Source organism: Ambystoma mexicanum, chromosome 3p (assembly GCF_040938575.1).
Source record: "Ambystoma mexicanum isolate Mex_15411 chromosome 3p, UKY_AmexF1_1, whole genome shotgun sequence".
Taxonomy (NCBI): Eukaryota; Metazoa; Chordata; class Amphibia; order Caudata; family Ambystomatidae; genus Ambystoma; species Ambystoma mexicanum.
In genome coordinates, this window is record NC_090925.1 from 24,732,533 (window position 1) to 24,757,879 (window position 25,347).

A 25,347-nucleotide genomic window follows, 5' to 3' on the forward strand; every position below is an offset into this window, starting at 1 on the left:
ACGAGGACTGGGCCTTGGCTGTTTTGAGATATTGCAGGTTTCGGTGGTCTGTGTTGACTGTAATGGTGTGTCTGGCCCCCAGAAGGTAGTTCCTCCCGGCTTTAAAGGCAGATTTGATAACCAGGAGTTCCTTGTCCGTGATGGCATAATTAATCTCTGGAGGTGAGAACTTTTTCGACCAGAAGGCCACAGGATGTAGCTGGCCGGTTTCCGGGTCTCTCTGTGAAAGGGCATCCCCCAATACGAGACTGGACGCATCAATTTCAACGACATAAGGGAGGTCTGGACGAGGATGTCGCAGGATTGGAGCGGAGGTAAACCTTCGTTTAAGTTCCTGAAAGGCTTCTTCTGCTTCTTCGGTCCAAGCAAACTTTTTATTGTTTTTTCGTAATAGTACTGTGATTGGGTGCACAACCTGAGAGAAGTCTGGGATGAACCGGCGGTAGAAGTTCGCAAAGCCCAGCATACTTTGTACTCCTTTCACAGAGGTCGGTAAAGGCCATTTCAGAATGGCATCTACCTTGTGCACACCCATTCTGATGCCTCCTGGAGTAAGGATAAAACCAAGAAATTCTACTTCGGTGACGTGAAAAAAGCATTTTTCAAGCTTTGCAAACAAGCGTTGTTGACGGAGCTTGGTGAGGACTGAACGAAAGTGCCTGACATGATCTTGTTCCGAGGCTGAGTATACTAAGATGTTGTCTATGTACAGTAAGGCGCACACATCAATTAACTCCCTTAAGATGCCATTCATGAAATATTGGAATGCCGCAGGAGCATTGCATAACCCGAAGGGCATGACTTGATATTCAAACAAGCCGTACTTAGTACGGAAGGCGGTTTTCCATTCATCTCCTTTTCTGACTCGGACCAGGTGATATGCTCCTCGAAGGTCCAATTTGGTATAAATCTGGGCATCTTTAACTTGGTCTCGCATCTCAGGGATAAGTGGCAAGGGGTAGCAGTTCTTCACGGTTACTTGGTTCAATGCGCGGTAGTCAATACAGGTTCTCAAGTCTCCTTCCATTTTCGGTACAAAGAACAAAGGACTGGCTGCGGGGGACATCGAAGGATGGATAAATCCGTTTGCAAGGTACTGGTCTAAATAGGATTTCAAATGAAGGTTTTCTGGTTCTGTGAGAGCGTAGATCCTGCCACAAGGGATTTGTGCACCAGGAACAAGATCGATCTGACAGTCATAGGGCCTGTGCGGTGGCAATGTATTGGCTTGGTCCTTTCGGAAAACATCCTGGAAATCATGGTATTCACTTGGCAAGGTATTAGTTGCTCCCAGTGTTGATACTGTCGCTCCGGGAGTCATGGGGATACAGACGTCGGGTTTCTCCTCTTGGTAATAGCAGGCAGGGGAGCAGTCACCAGGGAAGGTTAATTTTCGTGCCCGCCAGTCTATCAAAGGGTTGTGAGCAACCCACCATGGCAACCCTAGTATTAGCGTGAACTGAGGTGCCTTGATGACATCGAATGAAATAGACTCCCGATGTCCGTCCTAGCACAGCAAGGTTACCCTGGCTGTGCACTGGGTTACTGATCCGTAAGCGATTTCTGTCCCATCCACGGTGGTTACCTTGTCCATAGTTGGCTTAGAACACAAAGGAAGCCCCATCTCTGCAGCCAGTTCTTGATCAATATAATTTCCAACTCGTCCGCTATCGATGTATGCTTCAACGGCATGCATTCTTGACGACTGTTGGTGGTTAATTAAGATCACTGGTATTGCAAAGTGCGAGATCAGCAACTCTTTCTTCTCACTCGACAAACTGACCTCTACGTTTATCGAACTTTATAGTTTCCCGATTCCTTAGCTTCATCCTTCTCTGTGGCCCGACTGTTCTTCTTGGGAGTTTTACTGGACAGTCCTTCAGGAAATGTCCTGGTTTCCCATAATACAAACAAAGCTGTTGTTGTATTCTTTTCTTCCGCTCTTGTTTTGTTAATGGAGGCCGTATCCCTCCAATCTGCATGGGTTCTACAGCATTTTCAGGTACACAGGTGTGTTTTCCCTTGGTCGAACATTCACGGTCCGAGGGTACATCTTAAACCGGTCTGCCTTTCGGTCCTGCAACCGGTGGTCTAGCTGCACGACCAGATTTATGAATTATGCACAGTCTCTGGGTGGATCAACCACCTGGGCTAAAACGTCCTTTAATTCGCCTCGTAAGCCTCGATGGAATAACGTGGTTCTTTTGTTTTCTGGCCACCTAGCTTCGGCAACCAGTCTGTTGAAGGTAGCAATGTACGTTAACAAGTCCTGATTCCCCTGTCGGAGGGACAAGAGTTAATTGTCTACTGCTTGTTCCTGGTATGGCGAGAAAAAGCAAAACGTTTTTCCATTTCTCTCTGGAACCCCCAAAGTCATGTAATAGAGGATCGTCATGGGTTACCAACGGCACCGACCAATCTGCTGCACTACCACTCAGGTATGATAAGACAAAAGCTACCCAAGCTTGGTCGTTTGGAAATTTTCCAGGCATACAAAGAAAGTGAAGGCGGCACTGATTGATGAATGCCGCATACTTCCATGGGTCGCCTGAGAATCTTTCTGGTGGTGCCAGGGGCACTGTTCCAGGTAACATGATCTGTACCGGAATGGCTGGTATGGCAGGGTTTTGCATCGTCAGATTGCTTCCAGGTAGAGGCGTCTGTCCTGCCTGTGATTGCATGTATTGCCTGCTAATCTCTTCAGTGCGTTCTTTGGTCACTATTAGGTCTCTCCGGAGGGCATTAGTCTCTTGTCGGGCAAAATGAACCTCTGCACGAAGCTCTCCTAGTAATTGGACCAATTGGTCCATTTCTGATGTCTCCATGGCGCCCAGGTGGATTTGTTATGTTAGGCTTCGTGTTCTGTCACGCTCACCTGGTATCCAACCGGGTTACTTGCTGGTATGCTTCTCAGCTTTGCCCTGATGTGGTCTGCGGGGAAGGTTCTGCCTGAAAATACAGGAGGACTGTGTTCAGGACTGACCGACTGGGGTAAGTATCCTCCCTCCACCCCATTATGCTTTCAGTTCCTCTGGCGCCCTCTCCTCACCTTGTGGTAGAATTAGGCGTGCTCTCCGTCCTGCCTTCTTTGCAGGGGCGCGTTGTCTTTCATGGGCGAGTGCGGTCCAGTTACTTCACTGACGCCAGCCCGTTTGATATTGTTCAGGTAGGTCTTATTGCTGTTCTTTAGTTTTGTTGCTATCCTGTATGCCTTTCTTTGTTTAAAATGTCTCTTTTTTCTCCCTTAAGTATGCGGAGCTTCAGCGCAGCAAACTGGCTTGGTTGAGCCCCGCTGGTAAATGATGGCGCATTAAGAGCGCTATGATGCGGCAAGTAAGCGCTATGCGCAGCGCTGCAAAGTCTTGCCTTTGCTAACCTGTGTTTTCCTTCCTAGTAGGTCGTGGTGTTCTTCAGCGCGAGTGGAATGTCCGGAGTGGTGCCAGCCGAGAGGCGACCAGCCAGGTAAGCCTTTTGAGCAGTTCGTAATTTGTAAATGTCTCTACAGCTTTCTTTAATGTAGCCTCTATCTTCCTCTTTCAGGTCGTTCTGTCCAGAAGGCGTGCAGATTCGAGGAAGCTGTTCTCAGTAGCTGCAAGTGTTTAAAGATGAAGACTGCAGGTAAGATGTTGCTGCTAATGATGTTCCTTTTGTCTCCTTGCAGGTTCTGCTTCTCCAAGGTTCGAGGGAATAGCTGGACACGGTGAGCGTCACGTTGCAAGCTGCAAAGTAACACGAAGCATGTTCTGCAGTCAGGGTGTGGTTTATATAGCCCAGGTAAAGTAGTACCAGGGAAAGTATTTCCAGGCCTGCCACACCCAAAACACTAGACCGCATAGCTTGGTTCTTAGGGAACCAAGCTATGTGGATGCCTCTATGTTGGCTGACAATACAATAAAGAAGTTCCAAAGCACATTGTTGTTCATGGTGTATGAGCCTTGTGCCATAGGCGCCAGGACTGGCCCCATGAGGGCTTTTGAAGAGGATGCCAGGCTCTAGAGGCCCGAGTCCTGACTCCACCTGGCCAATGGGCGAGGGCCGTGACAAAACCCTTAGTATTAGGAATAAGGAAAGTGGCCCTTCTGTATCATGTTCTTATTGGCACCAAGAAGAACTTGAAACTTGATATCGAGTTTTTCTCGTTTTTTCAATTATAACATTTTCCCCCCACACCCCTCAACCACCCCTAGCCATGAACCATTCCTTTATTACTGCCTCAAGAGTAGGACGCACTTTACAACTCACCACATCTCTTTCTGGGTAGCTCTGCTATGCACGCTAGAACGTTTGGTCGTTTCCCCCTTGATATTTCATTGTTCGTCACAGACAACACATCCTTTAAGCGTAATGTCCCCCTCTAACCATCAGGCTATCAAGTCTCTCCACTAGACGTTCCCCAATCACATCAAGTGGATCGTCTGTATTTTTCAAAAAAGGGGAGCTACATTCCTTCAATGTTTGACCTGGATTCATCTATGAGGTGAGTTAGAAACCCCATTTCGTAAATTGCACGGACCTTAGTGATCCACTCTTTCTCCCCCGGCATTCGTGGACTTTTTCATCTTTGGGCCAGGCAGCACCTTGGTGCCACCAGCATGACCTGAAACATATGGCTGTGTGCCTCATCGTGATCCCTCTCCACCTCCACCCCAAAGAGAAGGAGCCATGGGGACAGAGCCCTCCCTATCCCATCCACCCTCTGTATCCATGACAGGACTTCTCCCCAATACGTCTGCACCACAGGACATTTCCACCACATGTGTACGTAGTCCCCCTTTTCAGGATACCACTTCCAGCAATGTGGATCATATCCCTCCCTCATCCGGGCAATCCTCTGTGGGGGATAATGCCATCTGTCCAGCAATTTCAAAGCTTGATGCCGGTACCGGAGCGAAGCAGTTGAGCGATTGGCCTGCTTGCACATGATGGACCATCTCCTATCATCAATGTCCTCTTCTAAATCTTTCCCCCATTGCACCTGCTCAGGTGGAGGTTCCCTCGGGGTCGCCAGAAGTAGGAGTTTATAGAGTCTGGAAATCACTCCCCTAGATCCCCTCTGTGAAATCTGGAATTTTTCAAATTCTGTTAGCTCCCTCCTAAGGGTATCCCACCATCTATCTTCAGTAAGGGCCCCCTTTAGTTGCAGATAACGAAAGGGGAGAGGTTTTCTAAGCCCAGGGCCTCCTTCAGCTTCTTTAATGACATAAAAGTTCCTCCCACCCACAGCTGTCCTGCCCTACTGAGACCTGCCTCGTACCATAAATGAAACGCGAGCAGCTCTGCAATCCCATCCCTGAGCGTGGGAGCCCAAATGCAGCTCAAAGGCGAGGGCCATGTTGTGAGCCACCTATAATCACTTCCCTCTTTCCATATAGACCATAAAACACCCAGAACAGGGCGTTGCAGGACCCTCCTTGGGGTGCGTGTCTTGGGGACCCACAGCCATTCGTCTAATGTGACCAGGGCTAGGAGCTCATTGTCCATTGCCACCCACTGCTTCTCAGTCCCCGGAGTAAAGTGGTCCACCAAAGTCCTCAGCTGAGATGCCCTATAATACATCTCTAGGTCTGGGAGTCCCACTCCCCCTTCCTCCTTTGGCCTTGTCAACACCTCATAGAAGATCCCGTTTTTTTTACCCACCCAGAGGTAGCGTAACAATAACCGTTTGTCTTCCAACAGAAATGGCTTGGGTACCAGTGTCAGGAGCATTTTGTTGTACTCTGTCAGATCCGCTGTTGGTCCGGAAAACAAATTGGACTAAACGCCACTGAAGAAATATAGACTTTCTTCCTGAGAGCACGGCTTGCAGGATAGTAAAACCTGTCAGGCCAAGGGCTCAGGCAAAAAGGCGGGATACACAGCAGAGCTAGAGGGAGAAAAACAAGGCAACTATTACATACCGTTGTTTGTGGCAATAAACCAACCCCTCTACCCCCCTCCAAGACCCACAAGCTTACCTGTGACAATCCCTGGATTTGCGGAATACCTGCTTGTGACAGAACACAAGACAAGGCAAAGGAGTAGGATTTTGGTAGCACCTTCGAGAATGTCCCAAGGATAGTATCACTGTTGTTCCAGAGATTAGGTATGGGGTATTCCCTGACCCAGGCGGCACCAGGACGCTGCTAAGGAGGTGACAGGACACAATCCAGGAAAAAGCAGCAGAGCGTCCCAAAATCCCAATGTTGAGTAAACAGCAAAGCGTCCCAAAAATCCAAAGGTTGAGCAAACAGCAAAGCGTCCCAAAATTCCAAACCCTAGAAAGAGCACTCCCCTTACTTATGCAGCAAAATGTCCAGGAAGTAAGAGTAGTGTCGCAATGGAAACTCCAAGGTAAGTGGGGACACAGAAAATGTGGAGGCATAGCAGAGCATCCTAATATACAACAAACTGTTTCAGGGGGAAGCAGTAAGGCAGGTGTGTTTTTGTAAACAAACCTCGCTACGAGGAAAGAGTGGCAAGCAGGGATACGCTTCTTTAAGCAGAGCGGGTACAGGAACGGGCAAGAGCTAAGGAGCCAAGAGTCAGGAAGGGAGCCAGAGACCAGCAATGAGAAGGGTGTCTAAAAGGCAGTCTGGTAGGAAATCCATGTTCGATAGCAGGGCAGATCGGAATTAGCGTCAAAATTAAATCAGGAAACAAACAACGGAGTCCAGGAGGCAAGCAGAGTTCGGGAACCAGGTAAGCAATAGAAACAGGAAGTTTTCCAAGAAACGCTGCTCACCGATACAACGGTTTAGGAGCAACGGCGTTATGGGGTGTGGCCATATATAGGAAATCAACTTGCGCGAGGTGTGGAACGCACAAAAATGAGCGTTCCAGGAACGGGCCACGCACAAGCCCCTCTAGGAAATGTAGTGTCTTACGGGTGATGTCTCTGGCGTTGTAATCGCCAGGGCAGGCGCCACGTTTTCCCCCCCGTGGACATGAGGATACTGTAGAAAACCGGGAGGCAGGACACATTTGGAACAAAAACAAGAATTTGGGGAGGAGTACCATTTTCACAGAGTTGAGGCATGCCATGCATGAGAGTCCCAACCCTGCCCACCGCTCAACATCCTGTTTCACCGCTGACCAAAGAGGGAGGAAATTACTGGCAAATAAGTCCCCAGGGTTCTGTGTCACCTGAATCCTGAGATAACAAAACATGTCTCTCTGTATTCTAAAGGGGAGCCCTTCCACATATTTCCTTTCAGTAGGTGATAAGTTTCCTGAGATAAACACCACTGACTTCACGAGGTTAACCTTGAAGCTCGAGAGGCTTCCATACTGCTCCAAACTTTGCAGCACACGTGGTATCGACTGGGATGGTTTAGTAATATAAACTGACCTATCATCCACAAACAGACTGATCTTGCAATGCGTATCTCCCACCCTGACCCCACTAATTCCCCCATCCTCCCGGATGGATGCCGCCCATGGTTCCATCACCAATGCATATATAAGCGGGGATAAGGGGCAGCCCTGTCTTGTGCCTCTCCTCAGAGAAAATGACCCTGATTCGTTACCATTCACCACTATGCTTTGTCAGGTGTCTTGACCCACGTTTGAACTATTATGCTACAACATTTGGTGCTGTGGGCTTAGAAAATCCAAGATGCCTGAAAAGCCCACATTTGCGCCAGAATCCAGGAAAGCTGCGCAGTTTTTGCACGCACCAAAATGGTCGCCTGACCTGCCACCCACCAGAGCGAGCATGATGGGCCAGAAGCGCCATGAGTGAAACGCGGTGCCAAAGGAAAAACAGCAGTGCCTGTTAGCTAAAAAAGTGTTTTGAAATCACATTTGTTTCTCTGAAATGCAAGCTCAAAATGCCTATTTCAAACATTGCAAGATATTCAAAAATCTTACTGAACACCAGCAGACGTCTGGTAGAATGAAGTCTTGTGTGCATACCAAATCCGGAAAGATGAAGAGCCTAAAATAATGTTCATAACAAAACTGGCTGAGCTGTGGATGTCAGCACCTTAAGTGAAATTGGACTTAAAGCCACTAAAATCAAAATGTTTAAAATAAATGAGTGATTTACTTTGGAGTGTCACATAGGTTGCAACTGTTTAAATGTCATAGTTTTGAACTTAGAATCAGCGTTCTAGCTGCATGTGTCAAAATTGTAAGTTTGATTTGAATGAAGAAAAACTGGAATAAAAGTGACATTTGGCTGAAGCTTGGCTTAAAGAGATTGAATTCTGCCCGGCAACTACCCCCGACAGGAGTTGAAACTTGCCCAGCAACTGCATTCACAGGCCTGGCCTGTCTTCTCCTGCCCACTCCAAAAGGAGATCACACCTCTTTGATTGAATTAGGGGAGGAGCACCTGGGAGTAGGGAAACAGAACAATGAACTTCCCTTTGCTCCAGGCAAATGTTAAATCAGGGGGTCGTAAATGGCTTCCTCTTGGAAGGAAATGGGAGGGGTGCTGCCTCTGTGAGCCAGCTGAGCTTGGAGGCGGGGACAGACACAAATCCCCCCATGTGCTTTGGAACCTAAACCACACCCCTCTGGGCCAGAGCATAATTTTAGAAAGATGGATAATTCATAGTACATTGTCATGCGATGAAGTATTGGTTGCTTGACATGTACCCTCCTTGGTTCCCTCCTCCTCCTCCTCACCTGTACTGGGTTCTTCTGAGGAACCATCTGTGTCTATGGCTCTCCTTTCTCTCCAGAGGCCCAGTCCTTTCCTATTGAGTTTGGGACGAGCTCCACTGGAAGCCACCCTGCCCGCTGGCAGACAGCAAGGCAGAGGGGGCCCTCAGGGAGTCCGCCCCCAATTCCAGGGAAAAGCGTGGCTGAAAAACCCTGGAGTGCTTGGATGTAGTTAGCACTACGGATGTCAAGGCTGAAGGCTTTACGTTGAAGTAGATGAGAGGACTTCAATTCCCAGAAGACACTGCTGGAGTCGGGCTAGCGTGCGTATCCTGAGCGCTGTTTGGATGGATAGCGTAGCCGAGGAATGAGGAAGAGGCCTGCAGAAGGCTGCGGTGGGAAGAGCATAGAATTGTAGAGGTATGCACAAAAAGGGAGAGAAAAGCACTAGAGCGGGAACAAGGGCTACCAAGCGGGAGGAAAAGAGAAGAGGAGGAAGCACCATGAGAGATCAAGGTCTAGGAGCTGAGCGGGCAATCACTGCGGACTGACAAGAGGAAGCAAGCGGGAATAAACAAGCGGAGCAAGAGAGGAGCACTAGCGTACGAACCTGGCGAGGAAAGCAAGGTTGCAACGCATCGACTACCGCGTGTGACGCCTATTTATATGCGTCGTGACGGTAACGTGCAGTGCGTGGGAGACTAGACCGCTGGTGGAGGAACGGGATCAGCCCTTCCATTGACTCCATAGCTTCCATGGAGCGTGCGTCATGACATACATATTTGTCAAAATTATATCAATAATCTCATGATTCCTGTGATTTTTCTGTGCACATTTTAAGAGGTGTTAGGACTCTGTGGTATGTTCTGGGGGGTAGTAGCGGAAAATAGGGTATTACTCCAAATGTATGTATGTTAAAAATCTGACACTTCATCATCTGATGCCCATATTCCTTGCGCACATTTGTGTAAATTCTGGAAAATTTTAGAGGTTGTGTTCTGGATGAAAAGGGCAGAATTCTGTCCGAAGTGAACACGACATCTTACAAAGACAGGGATTGGATGGTTTGGTGCTGCAGAAAATATGTTAACTGGACATATAATATTAGAAAAATTGTACATAGATAAATATGCATTTAAGTCAAAAATAGATTTGTGTGCAAAGTGACAAGGGGAGTGTTCTTTCTGTATGCCATAAAAAGGATGCTGGATGACTCACAACTCTGTTCTCCAGTGAGAGCACAGAAAATCCGCTATCCTATCAGGATCTTCAGAGGGTTGGACATAGAAAGTCAGCCTTCCCACCCACTTTCAAAAGACATAAAAAGGACCACGGAAACCCAGGTAGGGACACTCACTTCCCACTTCAAACTGATTTCCTGCAAAGCGCTTTGCCAGAAGACTCCAGAACCAGAACTTAGAATCCAGACTTCAAATCCGGAAGATTCCAGAACCAGAACTTAGAATCCAGACTTCAGAATTTGTAGCTGAGAGGCCTAATCCACAAGCTGAATCCTTCAGAGGCCTCAGAATCCAGCCACCTAACCAAACTATTCATTAGCCGGGCGAGCTGTTTGATTCTGGCCTAGAACCCTGTGCCAGAACCCAGAAATCAGAGCTGTATCCAGACCGCCGTGCAGTGCCGATAGAAGAGCAGACCCAGACCAGACCGCTGTGCAGTGCCAGAACTTTTGCCAAAACTAGAGACCCAGACCAGATCGCTGTGAGCAGAACCGGTACCAGAGACCGTCCGTGGCGAGTGAAGCCCAAACATGACCAGATCTTGACGGCCTATTTCAAATTTATAGTGCGAGTACGCACAGAACTGTGCATAGTCATCTCTTAGTTTAAAATAATCTAATTCAAACCATTTCCACCTATTTAAAACTGCATCATAGAAATCATGTGTCCATTCTGTGATTTCAAACCTGTGAAAGTGTCATTTGTCATTCTGAGCTTTACTTTATTTTTGAGAATCTACCTCCACTATATTGTCCGTATCTTTTGAACCGCGTGTGCTAGCTTATAGTTTTTCTGTAACGCGCTCGACGCACTCGGAAAAAGTGCAGCGAATTGCAATTTGAATCAGTTTTCTCCACCTGTCAAAAAAATCACTGTCTTTTGCTTGCAACTGCTGAAATCCGTTTTCAACCTGATAATCCCTCATGAATCACTGATAGTGTTGACCTGAACCAATCTTAAGTAGCTATCACCTACCCTGAATCTCCTATAGGGAATTAAAATCATTTTGAGCATATTTTCACTTCATTGTAAATCACATTAAAAGTATTTTGGCATGTTTTAAAAGCATACCGGTTGCTCCAAGCTTGCTAGGGGGGAACTGAATTGGTATTGCATTTGATTGTATTCCTGAACATTGTGTGTTGTCCTTCCATCTCCTTATATTGCATAGGGGGGGAGTGAATTGTCAAAAGAAAAAGTGATCATATTATCTCTTGTGGAAACCATCTCAGTTATTTCTGTGCTGCATTTGTTTCCATCATTGCCTTTCCTTGAAACCATAAAAGCATTTCAGCTACTTTATCCTCTCCATACCAACTCCTAAGTAATTAAAAAAGTGTGCTAGTGTAATACTATCCATTGTTGATCACTGTCATATTCATAAGTGTGCTATCAAATATTAATTTATTTATAAAAGTGTGATATATATCTTGTTTAATTTTTCAATAAATCTTTTAATTTGCAAAACAAACCTACTTCTTGGCTCAGTGAGGTCAGGGGGATTCAAAGAGAGGGGCGTTATATGAGGGTTTATCATCCAGATTTATGAACTAGTCATAAAAATATTTAAATAAGGGCTTTCATTGGGCATCCCAGACTAGGCACTGACTTAGTTGGAGTACTGAATTGAAGTCGCTTAACAGCTTGCTGAGGGATTGGAATACCAGGCCGACATCCAGCCCAGCCATCTTGGACCCATCTCCACGGACGCAAGAACTTCCCCCATGAAGGCTCAGCTCACCCTATCGAAAGCCTTCTCGGCATCTAAATATAGCAAAAGCGCCCTCTCCTCCCGCACCACCCTCGAGTTCAGCACGCGGAGGGTCTTTCGCATGCTGTCCGCCCCTGTCTATTCAGCACAAATCCCACCCGGTCTGGGTGGATCAGCCGGGGAAGATATCTCCCCAGACGTGTTGCTAGGATCCTGGCGAAGATCTTTGCGTCCACATTTAAGAGGGAGATGGGCCTATATGAACCACATTCCGCCAGGTTCTTCCCCGGTTTGGGTATCACGGCAATCAGGGCCTGGAGGAATGTTGGTGGCATCATCTCCTGCCCCCTAATTTGGTTAAACAATTTGGCCATTGGTTTCACCAGGACAGATTGGTACTGTTTAAAGAAGTCAGCCGTGTAGCCACCCTCCCCACGGGCCTTCCCTGCCTTCAGCCTTTTAATAGCACCCTCAACCTCCTCCTCCGATAACTCCCCCTCCAGGGCCTCTCGTTCCGAAGCCTTGAGTTTGGGAAGGGAGTGCCCAGCCAGATAATTTTGAATATCTTCTATCGACTCCCCTACCCGTTTAGTGTACAGTTGTCTATGGAAATCTGCAAAGCATTCCACCACTTTCTCCTCTTTTGTACAAATCCTCCCCCCTTTGTATCAGATACCTCCCGCCCTCCTCTCCATCCTGCAGCCTCTTGTTCTATGCGCCAATATGGGCCCCTCCTTATCCCTGTTTTCATAATACCTCTACCACGTATATCTCATCTTCTTGACCATTTCCCTGATAAGGACCGTATGCAGGGCTTTCCCTTTCTCCCGCATTTCTCCCAAGAGGGCCTCTCGATTTTCATCTTTACGGGCGAGCTGTGCCTGCATGGTCCTCAGTTCCTCACGGTGTGTTCCCTCAACCAATGTCCTTTCACGCTTCCTTCGTGACCCCTCCGTGATGAGGAGGCCTTTGCGTGCTTCCTACACTACTGTCATCCCAGTTTCCCCATTATTTACCCGTCCTTCAACCATTATCGCCGCTAACCCTGTCCTCATGAATTCCTGCACGTCCTGGTCGGCTCGGGGCCTCCTTCAAATTGAGGATCCATGGCTTTACACGTCTCACCCCCCACTTTTACTCGCATCTCACACCCTTCCGTCACTCAACCCCTTCTCATCTTTTTTCCACTTCACCCTCCCCTCCTCGCACCCTTGCCCCCTTCCTTTGGAGGCGCCCGCCTCCACACCCCAGAATTGCTGGGAGCGGTCGACGAACCATCAGGGGCTCGTCCCCAGCTCCATGTTGCTTGTCTAACGGGGATCCCGCTCCCCTACCCCAAAACCAAACTGATGCGTTCAGTGTGTCTCATTGGCCCTGGATAGGGGCCCTTAAAGACACCCCCCCAATCCCTCACAAGAGGAACATCTTTTTGGGCCATGCCTTGATATGGAGTTTTAATAAGGTGTTCTCCCTCACCTAATTTAAGAAATACTTTATTTCTTATATTTATCATGCAAACTGGCTTACAGAAGACCCATTTTGATACCATCATTTGCTGTCATGAAATGTCTGCATAGAATTAATGTGATTGTTTTAAAATGATGTCATAATTTGAAAAACATGTCACACTACCTACATTTATTAAATACTCCTTTTTAGGCTTTTTAATTTTTGAATGGAGAGTTACATGTTCATTCTGTTTTATTCTAGTGTCTGAATTCCGTGTCTTTCTTTGCTCCTTCCTTTGCCCCTGGCTTCTCCTTCCTGGGTGTGGCCAGGCGTGCTGCAGCAATGCCCTTCTCGCCTAGGGTGTCGGGGGCCTGTGTTTACAGCAGGCACGTGCTCTACCGCAGCATTTGCATAACATTACGCGTGGCCCAATGGCAGATCGCCCAGCGGTTGCCATGGCGACACCTGGCTGACGCGGCCTCTCCATTCCCGGAAGAGGTCTCCTGGCTTTGTATGACCCTCACGGTCACCCGGAGATTCCATGTACGGAATGTACCTTCTGTCACTGGGTGGGTGGGGGGGCTGGTCACTGCATTCCAGCACCGGGTCCTTGCCGCAACCCAGCCTGCCGCCTGCCCCGGCGCATGGCCACTGTGGTACACTCTTACGCAAGGACATGCAAAGGGCGTCAACGTCTCCAGGAAAGGGCGTGGCTGTGGAGTAGACGTCACTAGCATGGGGCGCGGCGAAGGACCCTCCCCTCCTGTTATTGGGCAAGGGTTTGTTGATGCTCTGGGGCGTGAGCGCGAGTGTGGGCTCTGATTGGCTGTGGAGCACTGCGGGGCGGGTCATGGAAAGGGCGTCAACGTCTCCGGGAAGGGGCGTGGTTGTGGAGTAGACGTCTTTAGTATGGGGCGTGGCGTAGGATCCTCCCCTCCTGTCATTGGGCAAGGGTTTGTTGATGCTCACTGGAGGTGGCCTCCGCGCGCCTGGGGCGTGAGCGCGAGTGTGGGCTCTGATTGGCTGTGGAGCACTGCGGGGCGGGTCATGGAAAGGGCGTCAACGTCTCCGGGAAGGGGCGTGGTTGTGGAGTAGACGTCTTTAGTATGGGGCGTGGCGTAGGATCCTCCCCTCCTGTCATTGGGCAAGGGTTTGTTGATGCTCACTGGAGGTGGCCTCCGCGCGCCTGGGGCGTGCGCGCCTGTGGGCTCTGATTGGCTGCCTCGCATCCCGGGGGCGGGGCTTCGGCGGCCCACTGCGGGCGGCGTGCCTGGCGCCCTCTTTCCCTGACTCAGCCGCCGCCGGTCCCCGTCACCTCATGGCGCTGCGTCCGCTGCTCTCCCGGGCCGCCCCCGGCCTGCTGCCAGCCCGTCACCGCTCCACCGCCCCGGCCCCGCGGGCCCAGGAACGGGGCGGCGACGCGGAGCCGGCTCCCGCCGCTACCGGCGCGCTCCACCTGGGCCCGCGGCTGCAGCTGCGCCAGGAGGAAGGGGGCCCCCGGCGCGAGCCCTGCCCGTCCGCCGCCCTGCGCTTCGAGGACCCGAGGGAAGCCTTCCGCAGCAAGAGCAGCCTGGAGCTCGTGCGCAGCCTGCTGGTCTTCAAGCTCTGCTCCTACGAGCTGCTGGTGGCCCGCAACCAGCAGGTGAGCCAAGGGGGGCCCCTGGGGGCCACCGGGGCCTGGGGGGTGGGTTACTGCCGCCCAGCAGCGTGTCCCCTCCACACACACACCACAGAAAGACCCGCCTGTGTCCCAGGTAATGTGAGTGCGGGCTTGGGGCCCCTGGGGGCCACTGCAGCCTGGGGGGGGTCACTGCTGCCCAGCAGCGTGTCCACTCCACACACACCACAGAAAGACCCGCCTGTGTCCCAGGTAATGTGAGCGGGGGCCTGGGGCCCCTGGGGGCCACTGCAGTCTGGGGGGTGGGTTATTGCCGCCCAGCAGCGTGTCCCTTCCACACACACCACAGAAAGACTCACCTGTGTCCCAGGTAATGTGAGCTGGGGCCCCTGGGGGCCACTGCAGCCTGGGGGGTGGGTCACTGCTGCCCAGCAGCGTGTCCCCTCCCCACACACCACAGAAAGACCCGCCCGTGTCCCAGGTAATGTGAGTGGGGGCCCGGGACCGCTGGGGGCCACTGCAGCCTGGGGGGGTGGGTCACTGCTGCCCAGCAGCATGTCCCCTCCACAAACACCACAGAAAGACCCGCCCGTGTCCCAGGTAATGTGAGCGGGGGCCTGGGGCCCCTGGGGGCCACTGCAGCCTGGGGGGTGGGATATTGCCGCCCAGCAGCGTGCCCCTTCCACACACCACAGAAAGACTTGCCTGTGTCCCAGGTAATGTGAGCGGGGGCCTGGGGGCCACTGCAGCCTGGGGGGTGGGTCACTGCTGCCCAGCAGCATGTCCCCTCCACACACACCACAGAAAGACCCGCCCGTGTCCCAGGTAATGTGAGTGGGGGCCTGGGGCCCCTGGGGGCCACTGCAGCCTGGGGGGTGGGTCACTCCTGCCCAGCAGCGTGTCCCCTCCACACACACCACAGAAAGACCCGCCCGTGTCCCAGGTAATGTGAGTGGGGGCCTGGGGCCCCTGGGGGCCACTGCAGCCTGGGGGGTGGGTCACTGCTGCCCAGCAGCGTGTCCCCTCCACACACACCACAGAAAGACCCGCCCGTGTCCCAGGTAATGTGAGCTGGGGCCCCTGGGGGCTACTGCAGCCTGGGGGGTGGGTCACTGCTGCCCAGCAGCGTGTCCCCTCCACACACACCACAGAAAGACCCGCCCGTGTCCCAGGTAATGTGAGCTGGGGCCCCTGGGGGCCACTGCAGCCTGGGGGTGGGTCACTGCTGCCCAGGAGCGTGTCCCCTCCCCACACACCACAGAAAGAGCCGCCTGTGTCCCAGGTAATGTGAGTGGGGGCCCGGGGCCACTGCAGCCTGGGGGGGTGGGTCACTGCTGCCCAGCAGCATGTCCCCTCCACAAACACCACAGAAAGACCCGCCCGTGTCCCAGGTAATGTGAGTGGGGGCCTGGGGCCCCTGGGGGCCACTGCAGCCTGGGGGGTGGGTCACTGCTGCCCAGCAGCGTGTCCCCTCCCCACACACCACAGAAAGACCCGCCCGTGTCCTAGGTAATGTGAGCGGGGGCCTGGGGGCCACTGCAGCCTGGGGGGTGGGTTACTGCCGCCCAGCAGCGTGTCCCTTGCACACACCACAGAAAGACCCGCCCGTGTCCCAGGTAATGTGAGCTGGGGCCCCTGGGGGCCACTGCAGCCTGGGGGTGGGTCACTGCTGCCCAGGAGCGTGTCCCCTCCCCACACACCACAGAAAGAGCCGCCTGTGTCCCAGGTAATGTGAGTGGGGGCCCGGGGCCACTGCAGCCTGGGGGGGTGGGTCACTGCTGCCCAGCAGCATGTCCCCTCCACAAACACCACAGAAAGACCCGCCCGTGTCCCAGGTAATGTGAGCGGGGGCCTGGGGCCCCTGGGGGCCACTGCAGCCTGGGGGGTGGGTCACTGCTGCCCAGCAGCGTGTCCCCTCCCCACACACCACAGAAAGACCCGCCCGTGTCCCAGGTAATGTGAGCGGGGGACTGGGGGCTACTGCAGCCTAGGGGGGTGGGTTATTGCCGCCCAGCAGCGTGTCCCCTCCACACTCACCACAGAAAGACCCGCCTGTGTCCTAGGTAATGTGAGCGGGGGCCTGGGGGCCACTTCTCTCAGATTCAGTCTGATCCTTGTTATCTCCACCAACCCCCTCCTCACCTGAAGTCTTTATGACTGAGGTACCGTCTGAATCAGAGTCCCAGGATTCATCCGTTGGTATCTCCTTTCTTCTCTGTCTCCAATTTGCAATTTGCCTGGCAGTGGGGACCCCAAGGAGCCCACCCCAGACCAGGGAAAAAGCCTTGCCGAAAAAACCCTGGTAGGTTGTGATATCTTGCTGGGACTACTGGTCCCAGAATGCACTGAGATACTGAAGGAGTAGGCAAAGTCCACAATGGCTCCAAATAAACACCAAGAGGGCAGCAGCAGGATACTAGGAGTCCGGAGGGCTAGGTTGCAGAAGAATATCAGGTTCCTCGCAAGAACTGGGAGTTAGGAAAGAGGGAGTTCCAAGAAGGTAAGGTAAGCAGTAGACAGCATACAGCGGAACAGCCGTCCGAGAACGGCAGAAACGGAAAGGGGAAGCCGTTCGGAAAGTGGCCAGGAGGAAAAAAGGAAAATAACACACGAGCGCTGGGAAGCACTTTCCAAATACTGGAAGTTGCAACGCAAGTGCGTTAGCAACTTCCGGGAATATAAAGTCAAAAGACTAGAACGCGCATTGCGATTCCAGGGAAGGAGTCCGTCTTCTACCTTCTTTCCAGTCTCCATCTTGGGTATAGTCTCCACGGCGGGCGAGTTGTGACAGTATGACCCCTTTTCAGGCCTCCACCCCCTGGTTTTCCGGGATGGAGGTGATGGAATCTCCTTAGTAGACGAGGAGCAGAAATGTTCTTAACTGGTTCCCATGTGCATTCTGACCTTGGGTATCCTTTCCAAAAAACCAGGTATTGTAGTACACCTCTTTTGTATCTGGAATCCATGATGTCGGAAACTTCATATTCCTCAGTGGTCTTTGGAGACTTTTGAGGGGAGCTTTTTGTCTTTCGTGAATGAGGGTCCTCAATATATGGTTTAAGGAGTGAGGTATGAAAGACAGGATGAACTCTTTTGAGAATCGGGGGAAGGTCCAGTCTAAAAGCCACAGGATTGATCTTGGCTGAGATACGAAAGGGCCCAAGATACCTGGGTGCAAACTTTCCTGGATGAACCCATCTGGGTAAATACTTGGTGGATAACCACACCTGCCTTCCTACTTCCCACTGAGGATTTGGGCTTCTTTTTTGATCTGCCCATCTTTTACAGTCTTGTCGAGCTTTTGCGAGATTGGATTCTGATACTCGATGCATCCTCTGTATGGTATCCAGTAGATGATCCACTGAAGGTGTGTTTGTAGGAGGGATACCAGAGAGAGGTATATGCTTTGGGTCGTAACCATAGGTGCACTTGAAAGGACTCATGCCTAGGGAGGTATGTCTAGTGTTGTTATAAGAGAACTCGGCCATGGGCAGAAGATGGAACCAATCGTCCTGTTCTTGGTTACAAAAACACTGTATGTACTGTTCGAGAGTGGCGTTCAAGCGTTCAGTTTGCCCATTGCTTTCCGGGTGGAACCCTGAGGAAAGAGATCTCCTGATTCCTAATGTTCTGCACAGAACTGTCCAGAATTTGGACGTGAATTGAGCGCCTCTATCTGAGACTATATTGGTGGGAATCCCATGAAGCCTGACTATGTCCTTCAGAAAGACATCTGCAGTCGTGCTGGCAGTAGGGAGTCCTTTAAGAGGAGAAAAGTGAGCCAGCTTGCTAAAGGAATCGATTGTAACCATTATGGCGGTGTGTCCACAGGATTCTGGCAGCTCCACTATGAAATCCGTGGATATCTGTTGCCAAGGTCCTTCGGGCTGTTTTTCTTGTTGTAGAAGTCCTAGAGGTTTGTGGTAATCGTACTTGTTTTGAGCACACACAGGGCAGGTCTTTACATACTCCTTCACATCCTTAGCCAGGGAAGGCCACCAAAATTGGCGAGATGTTAACTCTAGTGTGGCTCTTTGGCCCTTGTGTCCAGCAGAGGGAATATCGTGACACCAGGACATTGCTTGTACTTGGAGTTCTCGGGTTGGTATATACAAAGCTTCCTTTTTAAAGAGAAAGTTGCCCTTCCCTTTCAAATCCGTTTCTGAACTCCTATTGTTCTGTTGTTCCGCTTTTACCCGTTGCAAAAATGTGTTTATGTTGACGATGAATGTCTTCCCTGCTAACATAAGTTCCTGTTCTGGTAGATCTCCCGAATCTTCACCCATACTCCGAGAAAGGGCATCTGCCAGAGTGTTGTCCTTTCCTGGGAGATAGGTGATCTCAAAGTCAAATTGTGAGAAGAAATACGCCCACCTAGCATGTCGTGAGTTGCGGCATTCCATCTTTTGAAGGACTTTAAGGTTTTTATGATCCGTACGGACCAAAAACGGGACTACAGAGCCTTGTAGCAGATGTCTCCATTCCTCACACGCTTGTCGGATGGCCAGGAGTTCTTTTTCTAACACGGAATAGTTGCGTTCACTAGTGGTCAACGTGCGTGAAAAATAAGAGACAGGATGTTCTAAGCCGTCTTCCTCCTTCTGTAGTAATGCTGCCCCGATAGCACCGAGGGAAGCATCAGTTTCCACTATGAACGGGCGTGTTTGATCTGGTTGTCTGAGGATCGGAGCTGTTACAAAAGATCTTTTCAAGGTTTGGAAGGCTCGTTCAGTGCCGGAATCCCAATGGAATTTCACCCCCTTTTTAAGAAGATTGGTGATAGGTAGAATAATCTCAGAGAAATTGGGGATAAACTTTCTATAGAAGTTCGCTAGTCCTAAGAATCGTTGGATTCCTTTGACATTAGAGGGTACAGGCCAATTTGTAATGGCATCCGTCTTGGCTGGATCCATCTGTATGTTATCTGCAGATAATATAAAACCCAAATATGGTACTGTGGATGCCTCAAATATGCATTTTTCGGGTTTAGCTAGTAGACTGTTTCTCCTTAAACGTTGTAAGACTTCTGTTACCAAGACACGATGTTCAGCCAGGGTGGCAGAAAAGACAAGAATGTCGTCTAGGTAAACGACCACTGAGGAGTAGAGCATATTTGAAAACACATTGTCCATGAATCGTTGGAATTGTGCCGGTGCATTGACTAGTCCAAAAGGCATTACTCTATATTCGTAATGTCCTAGAGGTGTCCGGAAAGCCGTCTTCCACTCATCCCCTTCGCGGAGTCTTAAAAGGTGATAAGCTCCTCTTAAATCCAGCTTGGTGAAGACCCGGGCCCCCTGGACAGCTTCAATGATGTCCTTCATTAATGGCATAGGGTATCTATCTCGCACTGTAAGACTATTCAGACCTCTGTAATCTATACAGGGACGTAGTTCTGTTGTTCCTTTCTTTGGAATAAAAAAGAGAGAAGCCCCTGCTGAGGAAGATGACTCTCTAATAAGGCCGTTCTCTAGGTTGGTGGCAAGGTACTCTTTCAGAGCTTGCTTTTCCGGTAGTGACAACGGAAACATTCTCCCGAAAGGCACAACTGCTTCCGGTGTCAGATCAATCTTGCAATCTTCTCTGCGATGTGGTGGTAGAAGGCGGGGTTGTGTGTCTGTGAATACATCAATGAATTCCTGATAGGGAGCTGGTATCATGTTGACACTGAAGGAATGATGCAGTGTTGCTTGAATGACTGGGGTGATTTCTGTAGTTAAGCAATGTTGACTGCAGTACTGTGATTTGAAGTCTACTGTATTCAAACTCCAATCAATGTGAGGATTGTGCTTTCTTAACCAGGGAATACCCAGTATTACTGGAAAATGTGCCGCCCTGATCAGATCAAATGAGAGGTATTCCTGATGATTAGCCATCTTTATCTTCAACTCCTGTGTTTCGTGACTAATTGGGCCTGATGTTAGTGGGGTACCATCGACTCCTTCCACCGGTATAGATCTGATCTTCGGTCGTCTGGGTAAGAGATGTTCCTTGGCCCACTTGTCGTCCACAAAGTTGCCAGCCGCTCCACAGTCTAACATGGCTATGCACTCCACGGACCCTGTCGGCTCCCATTCTATTAGTATCTTGATCACCATAAGACTGCAACAGTCCAAAGCCGAAGGCTGCGCTAAGTGACAGGGATTTATGGTGTTCACCCCTTCCCTTTCCCTGTTTAAGGTTGGGGTCCTTCGTTTCCCTGTCTTTTGGGGGGTACTGCAGGACAATCTCTTAATAGATGGCTGTTCGACCCACAATACATACACAAGCCGAAGTCCCTTCTTCTTTTGCGTTCGCTAGTAGATAGAGGTCCACGTGTGGTTCCAATTTGCATAGGTTCTTCCGTGGATCTCTTTTCAGGCATCGAAGAGGGGTTTGGTCCTGATAAAAAATTGCGTGGTCTTCTTCTTTCTGCCTTCCTTTCTGCCATACGGAACTCTACTTGTAAGACTAAGGAGACCAGGTCTTGGAAAGAATTAGGTCTGGCAACTCTTGCCAGTTCGTCCTTAATGTCTTCGTGGAGTCCTCTTCGGAATATAGTCTGTTGGGCAGTTTCGGGCCATCCTGCTTCTGCAGCTATCCTTTGAAATCTCACAAGGTACGTTTGAACATCCGATGACCCTTGTCGTATGTCGAGTAGATTTTCAAAGGCGGAATACAAGACCTCCGGTCTCTCGAACCTTTCTTTTAGTCGTTGTGTGAATAGGCCGTAATCAATGAGAACCGGATCTGAAGTAGTAACAAAAGGCGTAGCCCATGCCAGAGCGTTGCCTGTCAGATTGGATATCAAGAACCCAACCTTAGTTCTGTCTAATTCGTAGGTCCTGGGGCGAAAGGCGAATTGGATTGTGCAGGCATCCAAGAATTCTTTTAATTTCTTTGGGTCCCCATCATATTTCCCACACGACAAGGGAAGAGGGAGTAGTTCTCCTCTGTTATCATCCCGTTGAGGCGCCCGTTGTCCCAACTGTTGAACCTGTTGCTGTAATGCTGTATTGTCAGCTCTTAGGGACTGTACTTCAGCCGTCAGGGCCTGGATGGCATTTACCATTTCTTGGTATTGTTCTAGGGAGGCCATATTCTCTGGGCGTTGCAATCTCTCAGATTCAGTCTGATCCTTGTTATCTCCACCAACCCCCTCCTCACCTGAAGTCTTTATGACTGAGGTACCGTCTGAATCAGAGTCCCAGGATTCATCCGTTGGTATCTCCTTTCTTCTCTGTCTCCAAGAGTCGCTGGGCTTCTTGGGCGTCCTTACTCCTGGTTTGGTGCGATGGGTATGGGCTCCACTAGAGGCCACTTTGCCTGAGATGCAATTTGCCTGGCAGTGGGGACCCCAGGGAGCCCACCCCAGACCAGGGAAAAAGCCTTGCCGAAAAAACCCTGGTAGGTTGTGATATCTTGCTGGGACTACTGGTCCCAGAATGCACTGAGATACTGAAGGAGTAGGCAAAGTCCACAATGGCTCCAAATAAACACCAAGAGGGCAGCAGCAGGATACTAGGAGTCCGGAGGGCTAGGTTGCAGAAGAATATCAGGTTCCTCGCAAGAACTGCGAGTTAGGAAAGAGGGAGTTCCAAGAAGGTAAGGTAAGCAGTAGACAGCATACAGCGGAACAGCCGTCCGAGAACGGCAGAAACGGAAAGGGGAAGCCGTTCGGAAAGCGGCCAGGAGGAAAAAAGGAAAATAACACACGAGCGCTGGGAAGCACTTTCCAAATACTGGAAGTTGCAACGCAAGTGCGTTAGCAACTTCCGGGAATATAAAGTCAAAAGACTAGAACGCGCATTGCGATTCCAGGGAAGGAGTCCGTCTTCTACCTTCTTTCCAGTCTCCATCTTGGGTATAGTCTCCACGGCGGGCGAGTTGTGACAACTGCGGCCTGGTGGGTGGGTTACTGCCGCCCAGCAGCGTGTCCCTTGCACACACCACAGAAAGACCCGCCCGTGTCCCAGGTAATGTGAGCTGGGGCCCCTGGGGGCCACTGCAGCCTGGGGGGTGGGTCACTGCTGCCCAGGAGCGTGTCCCCTCCCCACACACCACAGAAAGAGCCGCCCGTGTCCCAGGTAATGTGAGTGGGGGCCCGGGGCCGCTGGGGGCCACTGCAGCCTGGGGGGGTGGGTCACTGCTGCCCAGCAGCATGTCCCCTCCACAAACACCACAGAAAGACCCGCCCATGTCCCAGGTAATGTGAGCGGGGGCCTGGGGCCCCTGGGGGCCACTGCAGCCTGGGGGGTGGGTTATTGCCACCCAGCAGCGTGTCCCTTCCACACACCACAGAAAGACCCGCCCGTGTCCCAGGTAATGTGAGTGGGGGCCTGGGGCCCCTGGGGGCCACTGCAGCCTGGGGGGTGGGTCACTGCTGCCCAGCAGCGTGTCCCCTCCACACACACCACAGAAAGACCCCCCCGTGTCCCAGGTAATGTGAGCGGGGGCCTGGGGCCCCTGGGGGCCACTGCAGCCTGGGGGGTGGGTCACTGCTGCCCAGCAGCGTGTCCCCTCCCCACACACCACAGAAAGACCCGCCCGTGTCCCAGGTAATGTGAGCGGGGGCCTGGGGGCCACTGCAGCCTGGGGGGTGGGTTATTGCCGCCCAGCAGCGTGTCCCCTCCACACTCACCACAGAAAGACCCGCCTGTGTCCCAGGTAATGTGAGCGGGAGCCTGGGGGGTGGGTCACTGCTGCCCAGCAGCGTGTCCCTTCCACACACCACAGAAAGACCCGCCTGTGTCCCAGGTAATGTGAGCGGGGGCCTGGGGCCCCTGGGGGCCACTGCAGCCTGGGGGGTGGGTTATTGCCGCCCAGCAGCGTGTCCCTTCCACACACCACAGAAAGACTTGACTGTGTCCCAGGTAATGTGAGCGGGGGCCTGGGGGCCACTGCAGCCTGGGGGGTGGGTCACTGCTGCCCAGCAGCGTGTCCCCTCCACACACACCACAGAAAGACCCGCCCGTGTCCCAGGTAATGTGAGCTGGGGCCCCTGGGGGCCACTGCAGCCTGGGGGGTGTGTTATTGCCGCCCAGCAGCGTGTCCCCTCCACACTCACCACAGAAAGACCCGCCTGTGTCCCAGGTAATGTGAGCGGGGGTCTGGGGGCCACTGCAGCCTGGGGGGGTGGGTTACTGCCGCCCAGCAGCGTGTCCCTTGCACACACCACAGAAAGATCCGCCCGTGTCCCAGGTAATGTGAGCGGGGACCTGGGGCCCCTGGGGGCCACTGCAGCCTGGGGGGTGGGTCACTGCCGCCCAGCAGCGTGTCCCCTCCACACACACCACAAAAGGACCCGTCTGTGTCCCAGGTAATGTGAGCGGGGGCCCAGGGCCGCTGGGGGCCACTGCAGCCTGGGGGGGTGGGTCACTGCTGCCCAGCAGCGTGTCCCCTCCACACACACACTGCAGATAGACCTGCGTGTCCCAGGTAATGCAACCCGGGCCCTTGGGGGCCACTGGGGTGTGGGTTACTCCTGCTCAACAGCGTGTCCCCTCCACGCACACCACAAAGACCTGCCTGTCCCAGGTAATGTGAGCAGGGCCACGGGGGGGTGGGTGGGTCACTCCTGCCCAGCCGCGTGTCCCCTCCACGCACACCACAAAGACCTGCCTGTCCCAGGTAATGTGAGCGGGGCCACGGGGGGGTCACTCCTGCCCAGCCGCGTGTCCCCTCCACGCACACCACAAAGACCTGCCTGTCCCAGGTAATGTGAGCGGGGCCACGGGGGGGGGTGGGTCACTCCTGCCCATTAGCGTGTCCCTTCCATGCACACCACAAAGACCTGCCTGTGTCCCAGGTAATGTGAGTGGGGCCACGGGGGGCCACAGGGGCATGGGGGGGTGGGTTACTGCCACCCAGGAGCGTGTCCCCTCCGCACACACAAACACCACAGACAGACCCACGTGTGTCCCAGGTAATGTGAGCGGGGCCCGTGGGGCCACAGGGGGGGTGGGTCACTCCAGCCCAGCAGCGTGTCCCCACCACACACATCACAGAAAGACAAGCCTGTGTCCCAGGTAATGTGAGCGGGGCCACTGGGGGGTGGGTCACTCCCGCCCAGCAGCGTGTGCCCTCCACACGCACACACACCACAGAAAGACCCGCCTGTGTCCCAGGTAATGTGAGCAGGGCCACTGGGGGGGTGGGTCACTCCCGCCCAGCAGCGTGTCCCCTCCACACACACACCACAGAAAAACCCGGCTGTGTCCCACGTAATGCGGAGAGGGCCCCAGGGCTGGGGGCCACAGGCAGCTGGGGGCCCCTGCAGCCTGGGGCATGAGACACTCACGGCCAGCTGCGTGTCCCCTTCACACACACACACACCACAGAAAGACCCGGCTGTGTCCCAGGTAATGCGGGGAGGGCCCCAGGATTGGAGGCCACATGCAGCTGGGGGGTGGGCATACAGGAAGACTGCAGACTGGGGCGTGAGTCACTGCTGCCCAGCAGCGTGTCCCCTCCCCCACGCACACACACCACAGAAAGACCCGGCTGTGTCCCAGGTAATGCGGGGAGGGTATATGGTATACTGGTATAATAACTAGCTCCACTTGGGGAGTGTGAAATCCTATGTTGCTGTCTCCACGGTCATTCATGCATACAGGAAGACGCAACCCTAACCTTCGCCAGGCGCTTTCGGATGCTGTTACTCCTAAATGAGTTGCCTCTGTTGTCTGTCCACAGTTCCCAGTTAAATCTGGATGTTAAGGTTTGCAATAGCTGTATCTGCAGGCTCCCTCATACATTGGAAA

The 25,347-nt window shown here is 52.2% G+C and overlaps 1 protein-coding gene across 1 annotated transcript in view; it reads left to right on the forward strand.

Annotated features, from left to right (window-relative positions):
* The first annotated feature begins 14,232 nt into the window (after window positions 1-14,232).
* PRODH (proline dehydrogenase 1) overlaps window positions 14,233-25,347 on the forward strand; it is a 283,848-nt gene continuing 272,733 nt past the window's right edge. The window contains exon 1 of the mRNA XM_069650361.1: window positions 14,233-14,629. Coding sequence (XP_069506462.1) covers window positions 14,306-14,629 — 324 coding nt within the window. The 5' untranslated portion in view covers window positions 14,233-14,305. The remainder of the gene's footprint in view (window positions 14,630-25,347) is intronic.